This window comes from Mustela erminea, chromosome 4 (assembly GCF_009829155.1).
Source record: "Mustela erminea isolate mMusErm1 chromosome 4, mMusErm1.Pri, whole genome shotgun sequence".
NCBI classification, from domain to species: Eukaryota; Metazoa; Chordata; class Mammalia; order Carnivora; family Mustelidae; genus Mustela; species Mustela erminea.
This window is the reverse complement of record NC_045617.1, coordinates 56,221,902-56,242,833: the sequence shown is the minus strand read 5'-3', so window position 1 is coordinate 56,242,833 and position 20,932 is coordinate 56,221,902. Positions and strand designations below refer to the sequence as shown.

The window sequence follows — 20,932 nt, the reverse complement described above, 5'->3', positions numbered from 1 at the left end:
CTTCTCATCTCCCCCGCCCTCAGCCCCTGGCAACCACTGTTTTCCTGGGTGGTTGTTATATAAGTTTTTTTAAATTTTCATCTATCTTTTCCTTGTTCTGCCTGTAATCATTTGATTCCATGAAACTTAGCATGTAGTACTAGTTCATTGCATATGGTGACAGTAACCTGTTATAAATAATGTTTTTCAGGAACATATATATTTTCCACAAGCCCAATTCATACTGCCTTAGCTTTCAAAAGACAGAATTCAAGGTAAATATATTATGATCTCTTCTCTTTTCCTTTTATGTAAATTTTGATTAAATCATACTAGTACAAAACACCTTCAAATCTATCAAGCATTTCCAAATTTGTAATTATATTAACAAAATCAATTCCTAGAGTCTTCTACTGATCTCTTATCCAGACAATAAGCAAGATTCTGCTACCTTGTATCTCCAAGTATGATTCATCTGATTATGTTCAATCCTGAGCTGCATTATTATGTAAATTCACATTAAAGATGTTTGATTTATGAATAACTAAAGCACAAATAAATTCACTATATTGGATTTCAACTAGTGTCTGTTGAATTGCATGCTATTCCTAAAACAAAAGCACATTTCTACTACCATTTCTGCTTTTTTTGTCCATGTTCTTCTGTCTACATGGAGCCATTTCCCTTTCATCTTTATTGCCTTCATCTGGCTAATGCTAGAAGTCTTTCAGAGCAGCATCAATGTCCTTGACCCTGTGAGACTTTCTTCCTTGGCCACAGAGTCTAGGTCAAGTACCTTGCACTCTGTGTGACCTATACTTACCCTTCTCTGTCCCAATGGCCTGATTACTTCTCTGTGCTCCTCCTCCCACCCACCCGCTTGATGTTATCATCTTGAGAAGGACTCTGTCCTTTTGTGTATTATTACAATGCTGGTCCTGGGATAAGGCAGAAATTCAATAAAAAATTAAAGACTGAATTAATTAACAAATCTCACATTGTGGGGTATTTTGGAGAAAACTATGAAACATAGTCTAGGAAACTGGCTTGTACTGAAACTCTTATATTGCTTGTAGGGGGGCATTCAAGCCCCCAGGGATAATGGCACATCTCTATAAGGCTTGTGCAGGGGTGGGGGAAGAAAGAAGTGTTGGAGATGACATTTCTCATTGCTAATCGGGAATAACTGAACCCAGAGTATGGGGTGAGAATAACATAGAGTTTACAGGTCACTGCAGCATATTTCCATATTCACACTGTGGGCAATAATAAGATGAAGTCATTTAGAGGTGCTTACTCTGTTGTCGGCCCTGCACTAGGTTCTTTATTGTATTAACTCTGCATAGCAAACCCTAGAAAAGGACTCTTATGATCAGCATTTTTCAGGGAAGGAAACTGAGGCAGGTCAAGGCTGAGTAAACTGCCCAAGACCACCTACCTGGTAAGTGGCACAAGCGTCCTGAGAATTGTGCCTGATGTGAAGCCTGTGCCTTTGTCACTAGTTCTTCCCTCTCACTAGGTTTGCCGGGTTGGTGGCCTGGAACCAGGCTGCCTGGTTTTGAATTCATGTTTCATTTGGGGTGGGATCTGACTAAGTTCATTCCTTTTTGCCTCCATTTTCTCATCTATGAAGTTATTGCAGTATGAGCCCTATAGATAGGGTTGGGAAATAATGGAGAGAATGTATGTAAAGCACTTGGAAGAATATAATCAGTGTTGGTGGTCATTGTTACTAAAGGCAGTTTGGTTATGCATTTGCTATTACACCACTATCCCAACACATATGTGTGTGTGTGTGTATGTGTGTGTGTGTGTGTGTGTGTGTGTTTGTGTATGTGTAAAACAATGGCCAACTGTTCTTTATTCTGATCCTATTTTTACAAAGTGATGTAGATACGGATTTCTCAGTCCCTTCTTCATTCCCCTGAATTTTTTTTCTTTCTAACATCAATGGTATGAGCAAACAACAATTTTTTTCTTAGAGGGCTTTGGAATCCAAACTTAAAGCCTTTGGGATGGCCTGAAAGGAAGGGTTGGTTGTGGTCTAAGGCCAGGCATTCCTGATTTTAGGCCACAGGCACTGCCAGCTGAGCCCGAGGCTCCTTCCAGCGCATTCTATGGATGTTCCATTGGTGCTCCATGTGAAGGTGGGGCAGGGGGTTCCCAAAGGTGCCCTGTGCAGGCACCAGAGCACCTCTGTGTGACCTCTAGGGCCACACTGTCCCTAAATTCTCAGACTCTCAAAAATGGCAGCAAATGAGCTCTGTGCCGAAACTCCTCCTCCAGCATGCACAGGTAGGCTGGCAAACCCAAGCTTCCTTCATAATTTTAGAGAGTGAATACTTGCAACAACTGCCTTTATAACCAACGTGTGGCAGCCAGAAGGAAACAAAGAAGATAAATGGCAAATGCTTATTATTGAAAAATACCAGGGGAAGCAATCATTTAAAACATGGTCATGTTGTATCAAGCATTTCCAGCAATCTTGTCACACTTGATTAAATAACAAGGTTGTGTTTTTCACAGTATCACTAGAGATTTTTCTTTCATATTTTAATTGTTTATTTAAATATCACTGTGTAATAAAATGAAAGCTTAAATCTATAATAGCAATGAAATTAATTTAACACACTTACTATATGCCATCATCAGAATTATGTTGAAGCACCAGTCAGTTGAGAGACAATAAAAGTACAATAGTCTCAAAGACCAGTCCTAGAGCAGGGCGCCTGGGTGGCTCAGTGGGTTAAAGCCTCTGCCTTTGGCTCAGGTCATGATCCCAGGGTCCTGGGATTGAGCACCATGTCAGGCTCTCTGCTCGGCAAGGGGCTTGCTTCCCCCTCCCTCTCTCTCTGCCTGCCTCTCTGCCTACTTGTGATCTCTGTCTGTCAAATAAATTTTTAAAAAAATCTAAAAAAACAGTCCTGGAGCTGGTCAATAGAAAGACCTACTTTTGACTCCTAGCTTTGCTATCTGCAAATTCTGTCACCTTTGGCAAATTACCTATTCTCTTTGTCTCAGTTTCTCCATCCACGATTATGCATATAATAGTACCCAATTAGGATGGACTGAGTTCATGTTCATGTAACTCTTACATGGCTGTCCTTTAAGGGAAGTTCTGGTTTTACTCAGTACTCTCTTGCATCTTCAAAACAAAAACCCAGCCTATTGCATTGGTGTTCAATGGCTGTATTTCTGAAAATAACTGTAAAAAAAAGGACAAAAGTGTTTATATCACATACCACCCTGCAAAATACCTTAATAGAACCCATTAGACATTTCCATTCTCTGCTAAGATTACTCTGTGGCCTATTATCAAGGACCAATATATATTCTTTGAGCACTGTTCCGCTTCCAGCCCAGTCTCCTCCATTTGATATTTCTGGAACAAGCATATCCCTTTTCTTTGCTCTTGGAGAAGAGTTTTGACTCTCTGTGATGGGACAACCAATCTTACACACAGGTCCTACAGACCCATCTTCCATAGACTATTGCCAACATTTACCTAGTGTGATTTTCTTCGTATCATGAAAGCTGTGAAATATTTATCACAGTGTCTAGGGCATAGTAGGTTCTCTCTAAATGTTAGGTATTGTATGATTGTTACAAGTGGCAAATACAGCATTAATAGACTAATACTAAATTCAGTGATTTATCTGATTTCTTGTAGTTCTCAGATGAACGTGTGCCCTACTATCTATTTGTGGATAGTCTAAAACCTATCGAACTGCTGGTTTGCTTTTCTGCATTGGTACGATGGGGAGAATCTGGAGGTAAGAGAGCTTTGAGAAAATTACACTCTTTTTAAATTTTTTAAATTTTTTAAAATTTTTTCAGTGTTAATTACAGTCTTAAATCCCAGCTTACTTTCATTGAGTCCAGGGGAAATACAAGATGTTTAAGCTGTAGATGCAGGAACTTACTTCCTCTCCAGAGTGTCTAAGAAAGGCTTCCTTACATCACCTTTCAGGAGGCTCTTCCTGCTCAGACATTGTGGGTTATGCTCACTCTTGCCACCTACACCTCTCCTTGTCTTAGTCCTGTGTTCCCCTCTTTGGCATGATACCTACTTTTTTTTTTTCCTTTCCCCTTCCACATGTCATCATTCTTGAGTCTTTTAAAAATCTATTAAAAAACATGCAGTCTTTCTTTGATTTGACAATTCTGAAGTTCTTTTATGCCCTCTCAACTTGGCCTTTGTTTTCATAATTATATTCTAGAAGGTACCTGCCAATAACCGTGTCATCTCAAATATCTCAATTTCAGGCTCTGACTACAGGATCTGACTCTCCAGTTCACTCTTCCTAAAACCCTTACTCTTATAATCCTTTGACTCTTCTGGGACCACCATCTACTGACCCACCTACTTTTCTCTGTCCTCTTTCTCCTCATGTCCCTATTTCTCTCATCCCCAGTGTCCATGACCTGCCATTGTAATGGTAGCCTTGGCCACACCTCAGTGTGATTTCTTTTCTTTCCCTCTCAGCTTCCTTTCCTGGCAAAACCTTGATATTGGCTGATTCAACAGATGAACTCTGCATCTTACCTGTGTGCATCAGAGCAGCTAAATGTGACTAGAGAAAAAAATAATCCTATGAGCTAGCCTCACTTTCAACTGAGGGCCACAGATTTCAAAATGGCCCTTAAACACTGCTGATATTTCCCTGGTTCATGCATTCTCCCCTCTTGTCCAAATGGAAGATTATCTCAAACCTCCAGATCTCTCCAACAGTTGCTTTCATCCTTGTGAATTTTTATTTCACTGGCTATTTCCACTGGCAGGATAGACAAAAATCAAGAATGACCCACCTCATCTTCCCATAATGAGCTCTTCACAATACTGGTCATCTTCCCTCCTGCTCTCATGGAGGGACTATTCTTGCTTCCCTCTAAGACAAGCCCCTTGCACATTTGCACACACACACAAAACATCATTCTTCAAGTCTCTGTCCTGTTGGGTTAAAGTTAAATCTGTTTATCTAAAAACAGGCAAGGAAACAGCATTTCTCCCCCCTTACCAATCGTAGTTTTACCTATGGTTTGTTTTTAATCTTACCTGTACATTTATTTTTGACTAAGATAAACTTGGCTAAGCAGATCACATTTTCCCTTTTAAAGAAAATATGTATAATCGAAAGTTTTCTTGATTTTGATAAAATTCAAAGTAGTACTTCCTGTTTCAGATGAAAAAACTATTTTTACTGGATTTCCCAAGATCAGTCATGTTAATTCTATGTGATCAATGAAAAGCCATGGCTCTTATAGAAAAAGTAAAGCCTAAACAGCAAAATCAAATCATCTATAGTTCAAATTTATAATACCTGGCACTGTGGAGGTACAATAAAATTTTGCTAAATGCTGACTATTAAATGTCTTACCAACTTTGACAGCAGGGACTATGATTTTCCACTCAGTTATACCCAGTGTTGTGAATGGAGTCTAGTGTAGCCATAGAAAATAAGTATTCATTGAATAAATTTGCCAAACTTCAGTGGTATAAGCTTAGTATATCTACTAACTAATAACTCCTAAGCCACACTATGTCTTCGAACATTGAAATTCGATGTATGTGGAGGTGTTTCAGGTCATGTTTTACCCTTATATGCTCAGTTTATAAATAGGGTAAGAATATAAGCTAATTCCTGAAGATGTAATGTACACCAAAGTGACTATAGTTAACGACACTATACTATATTGTATATTTGAAAATTGCTAAGCGAGTAAATCAAAGTTTCTCATTACAAGAAAAAAAATTGTAATTGTGTATAGTAATGGATGTTAACTAAATTTTCATAGTAATTATTTCACAATATGTGCAAATAGCAATCATTATATGATACACCTAAAACTAATAAAATGTCTTGTGTCAATGTTGTCTCAATTACATTTTTTTTAATTTAAAAAGTCTTTTGGCCTTAGCTACTAATGAAAATTAGTTAATATTCTTTATTCATTTTAAGAGGAACACTTAATATGAAAATTAAATTTTTGTCCATTATTTGCTATTTCTACATATAGTCAAAGCTAAGAATCAAAATTTAAAACTTTGATTAAACAATGGGGTATTTTGATCTTGCTTTGCCACTATCTAAGGAAAATCTTTTATTTTCCCAGATGTGGTGTCTTTCCGCCTTAAAACTGCATCTAGAGAGATATTGTGATTTCTGCCACAGATGATTAAATGGGATAGTCTTGTCTGTACTTTTGTTAACTCTCCCACTCCTGGTTTCTTTAGTGAGAGATGATTCTGAGGAGGAAAAACGGACAGAGAGGAAGACCTGAGTCTCACCAGTGTTATTTCTAGTAGTTATTTACCCAGAGTATTTTCTCTGGGTTTTATGAATAATTTCAGAAAATCTCTAATTCCTGATATTATTATTGTTACTAATGTTGTAAAGACCAGCTAAACGGTCACGGTCAAATTTTAACATTTCTCCCTCTCCTCCTAGCTTTAGCAAAAGACAGTCCCCAAATAGAGCCTGGGCTGCTTACAGCTGAATCAGTTTCTTGGAAATCTCTGAAGTCCCGGGAACTTGTTACAAAGATTCATACATATGCTACTAAGGCTACGGTGGTTCGCCTGCCTGTTGGGTATGGAGTGACTTCATTTTTCCCATATGAAGAATTTTTTGAAGCCTTGTAAACTAAACCACTGGCTACCAAATAAGTAAACAATATGGGACCCAGAATATTGTCTCCTGAAGTGATTTTGTAAGAAACAAAGCTATCACTAAGATTCTTGAGAAAAATAATTCCATGAACAAAGAAATTGAAGAAATGCTGTTCAGTGAATCTCCTTTTGGAATACTCATGATTGTCAAAGTCTGGTAATTTCTTAAGGAAGAATATAGTTTAGGGGCACTGAGGGTGGCTCAGTCGTTAAGCATCTGCCTTCAGCTCAGGTCATGATCCCAGGGTCCTGGGATCAAGCCCGACAATGGGCTTCCTGCTCTGCGGGAAGCCTGCTTCTCCCCACTTTCCCTGCTTGTGTTCCCTCTCTCGCTGTCTCTCTCTCTGTCAAATAAATAAATAAAATCTTTAAAAAAAAAAAAAAAGAAAGAATATGGTTTAAAATAGCATTTCTAAAATTCATTTATTAAACTATCCTTTTTGTTTTCTGGTAAATCTTATATCCCTTAGTAAAACTATGATTTTATTTAAAAACAGATTGACAAACATAGCATTTTTTCCCCTATGGTTTCTTTATTTTTAACCTGTGGTTTGCTTTTAATCTTACCTATAGTTTTATTTTTAATTAAGATAACTTTGACTGAGATAACATTTTCCATTTTAAAGAAAATATGTATAGTTGAAGCTTTCTTGATTTTGATAACTAAAATTCAAAACATAACTTCCTATTTCAGATGAAATAAATATTTTTACTGGATTTCGTAAGATCAATCATGTTAATTCTATGTAATCAGTGAAAAGCTACAGCTCTTATAGAAAAAGCAAAGCCTACACAGCAAAATCAAATGCTAAAATAATGTGTGGCAAGCACCCAGTATTCCTAGAAAATAATAAATTTTAAAACTTCAGAGTTTCTCACTTCTACCCTAAAAACTTTGTCATAAAGAGACTTTCCCAGAAGTCATTATTCTGTCTGAGTGCTCATCCATCACAACAACCAAAACCAGGGAATTAATGAAGAACCTTCTTATATATATCCAAGTGTTTCCCCCAGGACCTAATCTATCTGTGTGAGTGTTTTATGAATGTTCCAAGTGCTCAGTAACTGAGGAGAAATGAGCATTGCTGCTTTCAGTGATACCACAACCTGGTAGGAGAGGCACAAACAACATAGGTGAAGTGACACATTTGTGAGAAAATGACTATGAAATGAATCTGAAATCTACAAAGCCTTAAGCACCATGAATTATTGTTAGGGAAAAATCATCTCCTGGGATGTGACTGTGGTATATGGCAGAGAGCTCCCTCATGGTCAAGTTCATCATTTAGTGTAACTATTTTCTGTCCTATATAATTAATGCAATTATATCCCATGACCTCTGATGATTCTTTCAGAATGAAAATTCAAAGGTCTTTATCCCATCTGTGTTAAAAAATTCAAGTCTCACTAATGTTTGACTTCATTTGAGCACAGACTGTCATCAAGCAACTAACAGAGGCTAGAACTACAACAAAGGAGCCCATTGGTCCTTATATATTTTCCATTGTCTTTAGGAGACATATGCTGCTCTTCACTGCATACTCCCCAGTAGGACATTCCATACACATCTGCAGCATGGTGACTTTTGTTGTTGGAGATGAAGATGTTGTGCTACCCCACTTTGAGCCCGTAAGTATTTAAGCAACCATGAATTTGTGTGTGTGTGTGTGCGTGTGTGTGTTTCCAAAAATTCAGAACTAAATCATATTCCTTACCTTTTTTTTTTTTTACCTTTTAAAACTGTTAATTAAGAATTAAGAACTAAGAATTTTAAGAAACTCCTCCCAAATGTATTTATGTATAATAAATAGTCTAAACTCTGTTAACAATACAGATACAAATAAAATAATTTTAGTTTTTCTCCAACAACTGCCTTCACCTCTGCTCTGTGGAATTCCCTGTCACATCCACATTTTTGGTAGATCCCATAGCATATTGGTCGTTTGGGATGTATAGAGGGTCAGTACAGACCTTTTCATTAAAGCTTAAAATTGTGGTATCATATTGTCCTTGTGCCCCTTCACTGACCTAAAGAATTTGGAGTGTTTGACTCTGGAATCCAGGGAGAGAGGATCCATGGATAGTTTTGTCATTCTTGCTCATCTCTTCTTCTCTTGGCCTCTTCTTAGTTTCTCTTACTCCTCTGTTCTGAAACATCTGAAAGAAGAAACAATGTAAACGAACCCAGCATTTCCCCTGAGAGCCTGTCTTAGTTTTAGATGATCTCCATAAGACATCTTCTTTAGATATGTTGCCTGATGCTTTGGGGAGGGCCCAATTTGTGTGAGGCATTCCTGCTGCACAGTCCGGTTTTACACCCTCTACCAAACCCATCTCCCTGTAGCACCTCCTCATATTAATGAAGCAGGATCTTCTCAGCCAGTCAGTAAACTTCTGGGCCCAGGTAGCAACAAGATGCCTCAGAAGCAGCTCTTTTATGTTAATGTTGCTGTGGCCCAGATGTGCTCAGTCATGAATTCTTGCCTCTCTGGGTAGTGGTTGTATAGGATTGCCCATGGCTGCCCCCTCTCTGCTGTGCTGTTTCTCACCTGTCCTCTCCCTCCTGCTCCATAGACAGAAGATCAACAAGCCCACCTTATAAATACATGTCTCTTATTCCCTTAATTATGTTTATCTTGTTTATTTTAAATTCTTTTTTTAAAAGATCTTATTTATTTATTTATTTATTTGACAGACAGAAATCACAAGTAGGCAGAGAGGCAGGCAGAGAGAGAGGAGGAAGCAGGCTCCCCGCTGAGCAGAGAGCCCGATGCGGGACTCAATCCCAAGACCCTGAAATCATGACCCAAGCTGAAGGCATAGGCCCAACCCACTGAGCCACCCAGGTGCCCCTATCTTGCTTATTTAAATTCTTATTTCATTTTTTCTTTGTTTCCCTTAAAAAAAAAAAAAAGATTCTGCTTCAGGTAGTATGGATTATCCAGTTTGTCTCTTTCTTTAGGTGACTTAACTTTATAAATGTTTAGTTATTTTAGTCTGCGAACTCATCTTTCCCTGGGGTTATCAGTTCCTCCATCTTGTAAAAATTACTGGGCCTGAAAACCAGGACCTATTATTATTCTTCAATTTTAATGAAGAAACAAGAGATAGACTAGTCCAAGGGCAGAGAGACAGAAACTCCTCAGAGCCATACATGATCACTCCCAGTGCTATCATTTAACCAATTTTTCTGGTCATGGCTTCACCTCAGGGAGAAACACCATGAGAAGATGCTTTCTCTAGGCTTTCAGAGGCTGGGGTAGAAGGTAATAGAATGACGAATGCATTAAGGGGGCAATTCAGTTGCATCTGTCTTCATCCGGTCACCCCAGCAGGGTATCTGTACCGTCCAGGCATAGCTGCTAGGCCATTCCTCACAATTTCTGCAGGGAACCAAGGAACAATGATGGCACCATGGTGCACCCTAGGAAGGAATGAAAACACTTCACAATTTCACCCTCTTCATGCTGTCTCAAAGCACCCTCTGCTTTGGGTAGCTCCTCCTCTAGCCACCAACTACCTACTACATACCGATCAAAATAATCTGTAAATTCGTTTTCCTCTCAGGGTTCTCTTCCTCTCTCTCTCTCTCTCTCTCTCTTCCTCTCTCTTTCTCTGCCCCCCCACCCCACACTGACTCTCTTTTTGTGTTTGACCTACAGATTTGCAATTTGACATCCAATTTCTTTTTTCTGTCAGCTTTATTGAGGTAAAATAGACAAATAAAATCATAAGTTATACAAACTGTACATTGTGGTCATGTGATATACATAAACATTGTGAAAGGATACCCACCATCTAGTTAATTAACACAACCATCACCTCTCATACTTATCTTTTTGTTGTTAACAACATTTTTTTGGGGGGGTGACATTTGAGTTCTGGTCTCTAACAGATACCAATTATACAATACAGTGTTATCAACTGTAGTCACTATGGTTTACATGTAGATCTTCAGACCTTGTTCATCTTGTAGTTGAAGATGCATATCCTTTCATGAACCGCTCATTTTACCCACTTACTAGCCCCTGACAACCACTTTTCTACCCTCTGATTTTGAGTTTGTTTTTAAATATTCCACACATAAATGATACTGTGCAGTCTTTGTTTTTCCCTGTCGGGTTTATTTCACTTAGCATAATGCCTTCAAAGTCTATCTATCCATGTTGTCACAAATGGCAGGATTTCCTTCTTTCTCATGGCTAAATAATATTCCATTGTCTCTGTGTGTTTGTGTGTGTGTGTATAAAGTATATATATAAAAATATATGTGTGTACATATTACACATATATACTACAGCTTTACATATATATAGTTATGTGTAATGGATATATAATATATATATACATACTACATCTGTATTTATATATACACATACATCTATCTATACACACACATGCATACATCTTCTCTATCCATTTATCCACTGATGGAAACTTAGGTTGTTTCCATGTCCTGGCTAATATGTATAATGCTACAATGAATATGGGGGTGCAGATATGTTTTCAATGTCCTGTTTTCATTTTCTTTGGTTATATACCCAAAGTAAGATTGCTAGAATAAATGATAGTTCTATTTTAAATTTTTTGAGGAACTTCCATACTGTTTTCTATATCCCTATCCCCCTTTTGCATTCATTTTCTCCTCAGAGTCAATAACAGGACTTATCTTTTTACCTTTTTCACCCACTTATCTTTTTAATCTTTATCACTCTCTCCCTGAACTCTTCTCTGCCCATCAGTTCTCCAATCCCACACAATTGTGTCAAAGTAATTCCTAGATGTCCTTGGGACTAAGTCTAGGTATCAATACTCTGCAGAAATTTCCTCTGGCTCCCAGTATGAGGTAGGTGTCCTTCCCATGTGTCCCCACTATAGCAGGAATTATAACCCTTGTTTTATATCTTTGAGATCACAGACCCTAGGAAAATGCCTTGATCAAGCAAGGGTTTCATAAATAATTATTGAATCAACTATATAGAAGAGGTTTATTATACCAACAGAAATTAAATTTGTATAAGCTTAATTACACTTTAATAAAAATGAAAAATAAAGTAAGGCTGGCTTCTATGCTTTGTCTCCACAGGAGAGCTACCGATTCACAGAGCAGTCTCTAATGATTTTGAAAGCTGTTGGAAATGTGATTGCTAGTTTCAAAGATAAGGGTAAACTCTCTGTGGCTATGAAGGATTTACAAGCGGCTCACTACCCTGTACCCCTCCACAGTAAAGAACTAACTACACAGCACTTCAGGGTAAGCACATCTAAGTTATGATGTTTCTAGAAGGATAATTTCCATTTGCCAAAAAAAAAATAGTAGGTGATCTTCAAAATTTAGCCTTTTAAAAAAGACTTACATACATTTCACAGAGAAAGAGAAAGAACTTGCAATAGTAAATTTCTGAAAGAGGTGTCTAAGAAAAAGGGAGGGAAATAGTTTCTTCTTTTATTTTCCATAGAGAGAATTAAGCCTTTCTCTTGTAATTTGTTTTTGCCTTTATAGTATCTTGTATTCTATCTGGCAACTCTACCTGGGACATAGTTCACCCCTAATTGAGAACTGTTCACCTATAGCATGAATAATCTGCAAGAAATACCTGCCATGATTTACTCTTCAACCAATCTGATTTCCCCCCTTAAGTGAACTTTGTTATCAATCCACTCTTTAAGGTGGTGGTTCTAGATGGCTTAAGGCGGTATTCCCAAACCTTAAAAATAAGCAAATAATTAAATCATCATAGGACTAGAAAGTTGTGGTCTCCATTGCTACATCTGGTCCTGAAGCCATAGTTGGTATTCAACATCTCTCTCCTCTACCAACCATTCTAGAGTTCTCCTTTCTTCCATCCAAAGCTTCAGTTGTTCTTGTTGCCTGGTGGGTGACCTAGACTTCTAATCCTGATGTGCCCAAGACCTTGATTGCCTTACTCTTTTCAGGCTGTGATTAATCATTTACTGCGGAAGCACCAAGAAGTGTCCCAGTGAATTCAAACATAATTCTTCTTGTCCCCATTATGGAGTAGAAACCCTAGTACTTCATGACAGTCAGGGTAAATTCTCCCCACACAGCATTATATTTTTTCCTTTTCTCTTATTCGCATACCTGAATGAGAAGCTCAAAGCAACCAGGCCTGTATCATAACTTAGGTTTATTGTAAATCATAACACGTTGCCTGATGGAAACATCCGTTGCGAAATAATGGTGAGAGAGGCCAATCTTACTTCTAATTTTTGAATCCCTATGTGTCGTAGCTTTTACAGATACAACACTGCATGTTGGTTTTTGGTTCTGTTCATGTATACCATTCCCTGGAAGATATCCTGTCAGTTCTACAAGATGTCATCACTAGGATGGCCTCTTAGCTGAGACTTTTATATGCCATTTCAATTTACCAGGAGTTTTGTCGGTTCCTTCTGCAGTATATATTAGGCCCATTGAGTCCGAGACATTCTCCAGTGGTTAAATCTTCTCTGTATAATATGACCTTGCTCCCAGGGGATGTTAGGTTGGATCTAATGTTTGTAAATCAGACTTTCCATAACCCCTTGGACAATGATACTGGCAGAGGCACCAAGGAAAGAGAAAGCAAACTCATATTTGAGGTAAGTGTCAATGCTAGGAAGGACAAAATGGAGACAGGAAGTATTATGTCTGAATTTGCTGGGACATGTCTTGGTGCTTCTTTATACCCTTGATAGAAGCCCACTGAAATAAACTTGCTACCACACAACTGACTGGAATCCCCGGAGGATGGTATTGTATTAAAGTTTCTGCTACTGACAGATTGCTAAACCTGGATAAAAGAGAGCCCAAACTATTGGAGCCATTCGCAGTTCCTGTCTCTGCCACCCAGATTACTTGTGCATGAATCTGCTGTCGCTAGGCCAGATCTAATATGTAAAGGACCTTTGTGCATGCTTCATTTACACAAAAGGGAGCAATTTTGGTAACGAAATACTTTAAATTTTCGAATACTTTTACATTTTTATATTACATAGTTATGTGACACTTTTTTAGAGCCACATCCCATAAATCAATAAATTTCAAATTTATCTACCATAAACAATTCCAGATGGGTCAGGTAAGTATCCCACAGATAAGGACTCTCTCACTAGTGAATAACACTAGTGTGTTTTCTGGGAGATCTTTCATTAGCAATGTTTATAACACAATTGGACAAGGTGATCTTTCTTTGTTTCCCACGGTGCTCAAATCTCCTAGAGATCTTTCTTTTGCTTTGGATTCTGCTCAGCCTTAAGGCCTTCTAAGTCATTCAGTAAATGATTGGAATAATATTCCCCAAAGCAGAATATTTTATCAGGAATTCCAGAGAAGACTATGAAGGACTGGCCTCTTTCTTAATTGTAGTATCTTATCCTTTACCTTAGAAGGGATGTCCCAGCATGCCTAATCCTCTAGACCCCTGAAATCACTGATATGGTGAATCCATGAATCTGTGAGATTATTCCCTACTCTCTAACATGCATGTGTCTTAATCAGGATGTCAGAGTAATGGCCCCTTCCTGCCCTCAGGTCCGAGTTCACTGCTGTCATCAACATTCACACAGAACCCAGATTGATATCCTGTAGAACACCAACATGATCAAGGACACTGAACACTTAAGTGTAGGAGAGTAGGAGGATTAATATAACCAGTTATTTTTTTTTTATTTTTATCTTAGACACTGAAATACTTAGAGCATTTTGTTAGCATGGCACAAAAAACAAATCTAACTCATTTAAGTCATAACAAGGAGTTAGTTGTGCTAATTTATAATAAGGATATAGGGAGGTCTTGGCTCCCAAGGATAGGAAGGACTCAGTGGAGAACTTTAAAGAAGGGATAGACAGCCTTTGGAATATATCTTCTTCATTTTGTTTTTCTTCTTGTAAACATGTTGTCTCTACTCCTAAATTCATATCATAGAAAAACTGACTCCTGACTTGCATCACTTTCCCATATGAGGCCAGTTTAGAATGTCTTGATCCTGATTTCAAACTATTCAACCAAAGTAACAATGATTTGCTCAGCATGGGTTAGGTGGTTTCTTGCAGGCTTATCCACCATTGTCAGTTGATGGGGCAGTTACAAATATAGATTATGAGATTAAGTCCTTTTCTCTAAACATATGGAGAAGGGTGAGAAGTAGTCAGAAAATGTGGACTAAGCAGGAAGTACAATAATCATATGTCTTTGAAGAGCACTGTATTTCACCAATTCTAAGGGGCACATTTCTTTCCACATTTTAACATGAGAAGGAAATCAGAGTCTGCCTTGTAATTGGTGGTTCCTTATAGTCATTGCTGGCCAGGTAGCCTTCAGAATTCTCTGCACACACATGGACATGTTCATAAGGGTTCATACTGTTACTGCTTCTAAAGAAATATGTGTATTGTTTGACAAAGGCTTAATCCTTCTGGGAAGAGAAATCACATTAGAGAGCCTCTGAAAAAAACAAGATAGCAGAGGGATTTTCCCCACACCAGACTGATACCTCTCCCCACCTCCGGGGCCCATGGAAAAGAGAGAGAAGGAGAAGAGAATGTGGCTAAAAATCATCTCAGATGGTGTCCCAGGCACCTTACATAATCCACTAAGCACATTACTCCCTGTGGACAAATAAGTAGATAAAAATAATCCAGCAGCAAGGTGCTGGGCCTTGGTTGGCATTCTCAGTGGAAAGACTGGGTAAATGGAATCTCAGAATTTCAAGATAAAAACTATGAAAATAAAATTGGAAGAAAGAATATGTGTTCTGGTTATGGTCTAAAAACCTTCCATGGGTCTTCTTTGGTAGGATCAGGAGTGAGTCAGCACCAGCACTTACTGACGGGGGTCGGTGGTTTGAGTGAAACCTCAGGGACAAAAGTAGAAAGCACTTTAGGCAATGGTGCTTCAAAGCTTGACAACATAAAGGACAAAATTATATAGGAAAACACACATATTAAATATCTTCAAAAAGTGACTTGCAAGGGTAAGAGTTTGAATATGAATGTTTTCAGAATTCTTAACCAAAACTTAGGCAGCTCATTTTATTTCTTCATGTGTGTTTCGGTGTGATGAATGATGGAAAAGCTCTGTCTAAACAAATCTAAAAGAGCTTTTTCTGTAGGAAGCAAGTATTCATAGATGAAAATAAGCAAGTAATAAAAAATCCAAACAGCATATTTTATTTTTTGGTAACACATGAAACAATAGTGTGTCTTACAGTGGATGACATTTTAGAACAAATGAAATATAATATTCAATTTGCTTAATTAAGGACACGGGCCATATTTTTCATCTTATGCTTTATCTCTTTAAACAGTTATATTCTGATTGAGGGTACATTATAAATGTTATAGTGATTAAATTTTATTAAACTAGAAATGGTAAGGTGATAAGTAATTTTGCTTTCTTCCTGGGTGAGTGAGACTTCAAAATCTTCTGTTATTGTGCATCTGAGAAATACATATTTTTATTTTTAGAGTATTTAAAGTTCTTTAGAGCCTCTTTGGCCAGGTAATGCCATTTTCTTGGTTTAAAAAAATGTACTAACATATTTTCTCTTTTTCAGGTTTTTCATATTTCTTTATGGCGCTTAATGAAAAAAACTCAGCTAACAAAACCTCCTCCCAACTTTAAATTTGCATTTCGTGCTATGGTTTTGGATTTGGAGTTACTCGATTTCTCCTTAGAAGAGGTTTCTTTAGGTACTGAATAGTTTAGATACTTGTTTGACAAAAGGCTTTCTAGGCTTATAGAAGAGAAATAATTTGAAAAAAGCACAAAGTTTTTGTGGAGTAGGTAGACTAGAGACATGGAGAATTCAAGCTGTGCTCTGTGAAGCCCACAGTTCTTCAAGGATCTGTCGTGTGTCCCCAACTTCCATATTTCCAGGGAAGCCCAGAATTTCCCTGTTCTATTTGTTTCTGCCCTGAAAGACTATGAATGTCGCTAACATTTATGGTATGATTTGAGGAATTCTGGGAAGATCTTCAGATCCAAGTAACTCTCCTTTCCTGCTCTCTCTATGCTCTAGTCATGCAATTTTAATATTTTCTTTCAATTTTGAGAGAAACTCCTCACTATTTTCACAAAAGAATTAATAGTAGCTTACTCATGGGTCAATATGTAGTGTTTCCCTTTTCCAGAGTGTTTACATTCTAAAAAAGGGCCACCTGCAGAGCAGAATATTAATTATAAAAATAAATCTATCATTGTGGCACTTTATATGTCAGGGTACTTTAGCAGTTAAAAGCATTGAGAACTGGGGAACGGATTAAATACTTTAACTTAAACTTCAGTCCAAAATTTGTTTTCTCTTTCCAGCGGAATGGGTCGATGTTAAATACTCTCTACCAGTGAGTGATAAAGAATATTCTCCCGAGGAAGTAGCAGCAGCAATTAAAATTCAAGCCATGTGGAGAGGGACTTATGTCAGATTGCTTATGAAAGCTAGAACACCAGGTATCATGTTCTAGTCATTTATAAAATAAACTTGTGTATGTAAGAAGGAATATTTGTGTGCTAAGGAAAAACATTTTGGAGTTGTCTTACTTTACTATTGGGCTGATTCTTTGTAACTTTATAAATATTGAAATTCCAGGGCACCTGAGTGGCTCAGTGGGTTAAAGCCTCTGCCTTCGGCTCAGGTCATGATCCCAGGGTTCTGGGATCGAGCCCCGCATCGGGCTCTCTGCTTGGCGGGAAGCCTGCTTCTGCCTCTCTCTCTCCTTGCCTCTCTGCCTACTTGTGATCTCTGTCTGTCAAGTAAATAAATAAAATCTTAAAAAAAAAAAAATTGAAATTCCTTGAGGTCAGAATGCATGTCAGCACCCTTACTTTCTAGCTGCCAGAATTGACCACAGTACCTGGTACAGAGTAAGCACAAAGCAAATATGTGCTGGAAGAAAGAATGAAGGAGTCAGTTGAAGATCCGCTGTGTCTTCCCAGTCTGTTGTGAGTCTTAAAACCCCGACAGCCGGTCTTTTCCTCCATGCATCTCCAATACCTAGCAGAATGCTACAGCAGTCAGCTTCAGCTAAGTCATGGATATTTTATATTTGTAGACCATTTTTCAAAGAAATAAATGAATGAATGGGTAAATGAATGAATGAGCTGAATGAAGGAAGCTTTCATATGTCCACGTGATATATGTTTAGAGTACACAGAATGCGTTTGCAGTGTATTCTAGCTGTTAAACCAAATTATCAGTGTATCCTATTAAATTATTTAGGTATGTATAATGAACTTTTTGTGAAAAAGGTTATTTTATTTTAGCTTTTTATCAACTTAAAATAAAACACTGCAGAGGCAAAACTATATTTAATCATTTTCATTCTGCAGATTTTGTTTCATAAAAAAAGTTTCAAAAGAAAATTCCAATAGAATTCTTTTTGAGGGTTTTATTTATTTGAGGGGAGAGAGAGAGAGAGAGAGAGTGCGTGCTTGCAAATGCACAAGTCAGGGGAAAGGGAGAGGGAGGAGCAGACAACCCCCTGAGCAGGGAGCCCAACTTTGGGCTCCATCTGGGGACTCTGAGATCATGACCTGAGCTGAAGGCAGACACTTAACTGACTGAGACACCCAGATGCACCAGCCAATAGAATTCTTTGAATGTACTGAAACATTTTGTTGTAAGTGTCTCTATTGGAAGTATTTAATGGGAATAATCAAAATGTCCATCTCAGCGGGGAAAACTACAGATACACAAATGTAAAGTTAATTAACTGTATTGTATAATTGTGTGTGAGAAAAATATTACTGTTGCTTAATTTTGCTATTATTCTATTAGAAAAAGTAAAGATAGATTTATCAAATCAAATATATAGTAAAATATATTTTTTGTCCACATATGCTGTAAAAATTATATTTAAACAATGATTTTCTTTCTCTTTTGAGACATAAAAACTTGAACAACTTAATAATGTCTTAATAATTAATAATATATGCATTTCTTTCACTTAACGCTTATTTATTGTGTGCACAGCACTGTTCTAAATTCTGACTCTGTTGAAGTCAGTTTCTGACATGTTAAATTTGAGCCAGCTAGTATGTATTTGCATTTTTCTTACCATTTTCATTTACTCCTAAACAAATGTGGATTATGGGATTGAGCTTTAGTGGGATCCCATTAGCCATTGATTTTTAGAAAAATTGGATGAATTTTTTTTTTCTGTCGTAAAAACTTTCATAAGGAAATTTTGGTGAAAAAAGGTCTCCTGATATAAACTCTTTGATGAGACTCTTCAATTAGATCAAGGGACACTTTGTGATTTTTAAACTGAAGATGAAGGGAAACAGCACAAATTGATGAGCAGAGCTGTTGACTAGAAGTTTATAACTTTATATTTTAGCAAAATTTTGCTGCTAATAAAGCCTGTGGCTTTGGATACCACCTTGTAAATTTCAGCTTCTTTATCTGTAAAAGGAGAGCTTTGAACAAGATGATCTTTCAGACATCTTACAGTTTTTATATTGCATTTTTAATTACTATTTTTAGATACAAAAGAAAATGCCAGTGTTGCAGACACTCTTCAAAAAGTTTGGAGTATATTGGAACCGAATATAGAACAGTATGCAGTTTCTCTCTTAAGGTAAAGCAGTATAATGAAGTTTCTTATTATAGTATCTTGGTATCCTTCAAGTTCCTGTTCAAGTGCTACCATGTTCATTGAGTGTTCCTAATCACCACAGTGAGAAACCGCTTCTTCCGAACTTCCACAATATTTTATCTGAAGCATTTCTATGGTACTTGTTGCTTTCGATTTGTTGTAATTACACTTAATTAAGATCCTAAACAGAAAACCTCTGAGAAGCAGAGCAAAGTTTCCTGAAGTCTTATGGTGCTGATGTGACCACAGTCAGAGTTCAGGACCTATTAGGGGAGGGGACTCGAGCAAATAATTAAAATTGTCAGTTGAGGGGCGCCTGGGTGGCTCAGTGGGTTAAAGCCTCTGCCTTCGGCTCAGGTCATGATCCCAGGGTCCTGGGATTCAGCCCCGCATCGGGCTCTCTGCTCAGCAGGGAGCCTGCTTCCTCCTCTCTCTCTCTGCCTGCCTCTCTGTCTACTTATGATCTCTGTCAAATAAATAAATAAAAAATTGTTGGTTGAAATCTCTGAACAGTAACAATCTAGAAACAGGGGTAAACTGGAAGTAGACTGAGCCTCAGCAAAACTGTACTGTAGCCACAAACCATATCTGAGCAACAGGATAACTTGAACAAAACTGAGAAATTATAAATTATAAATTACTTATATATATCTGTGCATATCTACCTATATATATGCACATACAGACATATATAAAAGAAGCAAAGCCTCTGGTGATGTTGGAGTTAGCAAGCAAAATGTCAAAACCTGATTGTATTGGTAATGCTAAAGAAAATAAAGAATAAGAAAAATTGGATCAAAACTTCAGATGAATAAAGCAGAGTCAAATGGAAATTACATAAATGATGATTTTAACAACTACATTAAAGATTTACTTGTAGTTTTAACAGCAGATTAGTCAGAACAGAAGAAGAGATTGGTGAACTTGGAGATAGGTCAATAGAACAGTATACAAACTGAAGCCTAGGAGAAAATGAATAGGAAGTAAGAAAGGAGCATAAGGGACATATGGAATATGCTCAAAAAGTCCAAATATCATCACTATAGCCCTGGACTATAAAAAGATAATAACTGAGAACTTTCCAAAACTGGCAAAATGTATCAACTCACGTTTTCAGGAGACTGCAAGCCGACTCCATGCAGAAAGGTTACAAAGAAAAGTATTCCTAGACTCACTGCAGTCAAACTACTGAAAAAAAAAAAAAAAACCAAAAGAAAAACCTTCAAATCAGCCAGAAAAATAATGCATATTATCTTCAAAGAGCAATCAACAAATAGCTACATATAAAAATAAATTCATGACCTAAAGCAATGAAAAAAGTAGATGTTAGGTATAAATTTTTAAAGAGTTCTAAGGTTATAACATTATGCAGAAATGGTAAAAGTAATAATTTAAATGAAATGCTAACAGAGGAGGAATGCATGATACCCGTTCTAGCAATATACTAATGAAAAACTAGTGAATTTAGGAAGAAATAATATTAATCTCACAAATCTTCTAGAGAACAGAAAAAGAAGAAACACTAACCAATTCATAATCTTGATTTAAAAAATTCAACAAGGTCAGTAAAAAAATGAAATTGCAAACTAATCACCTTCTTCAAATTGCAAACCAATGACCCTTTGAATAGATGCAAAAAATATGTAATAAAACATTTAAAAATCAACATTAGAATTAAATAAAAA

General features: G+C 37.2%; 1 protein-coding gene across 3 annotated transcripts in view; it reads left to right on the top strand.

Moving 5' to 3' along the window:
* ADGB (androglobin) overlaps window positions 1–20,932 on the top strand; it is a 173,228-nt gene that overhangs the window by 85,302 nt on the left and 66,994 nt on the right. For all 3 annotated transcript variants that reach the window (XM_032339299.1, XM_032339298.1, XM_032339297.1), the window contains exons 16-23: window positions 191–254; window positions 3,650–3,752; window positions 6,429–6,570; window positions 8,164–8,278; window positions 11,736–11,903; window positions 16,208–16,343; window positions 16,963–17,100; window positions 19,136–19,229. In XM_032339299.1, the coding sequence (XP_032195190.1) occupies window positions 191–254; window positions 3,650–3,752; window positions 6,429–6,570; window positions 8,164–8,278; window positions 11,736–11,903; window positions 16,208–16,343; window positions 16,963–17,100; window positions 19,136–19,229 (960 nt within the window). The remainder of the gene's footprint in view (window positions 1–190; window positions 255–3,649; window positions 3,753–6,428; window positions 6,571–8,163; window positions 8,279–11,735; window positions 11,904–16,207; window positions 16,344–16,962; window positions 17,101–19,135; window positions 19,230–20,932) is intronic.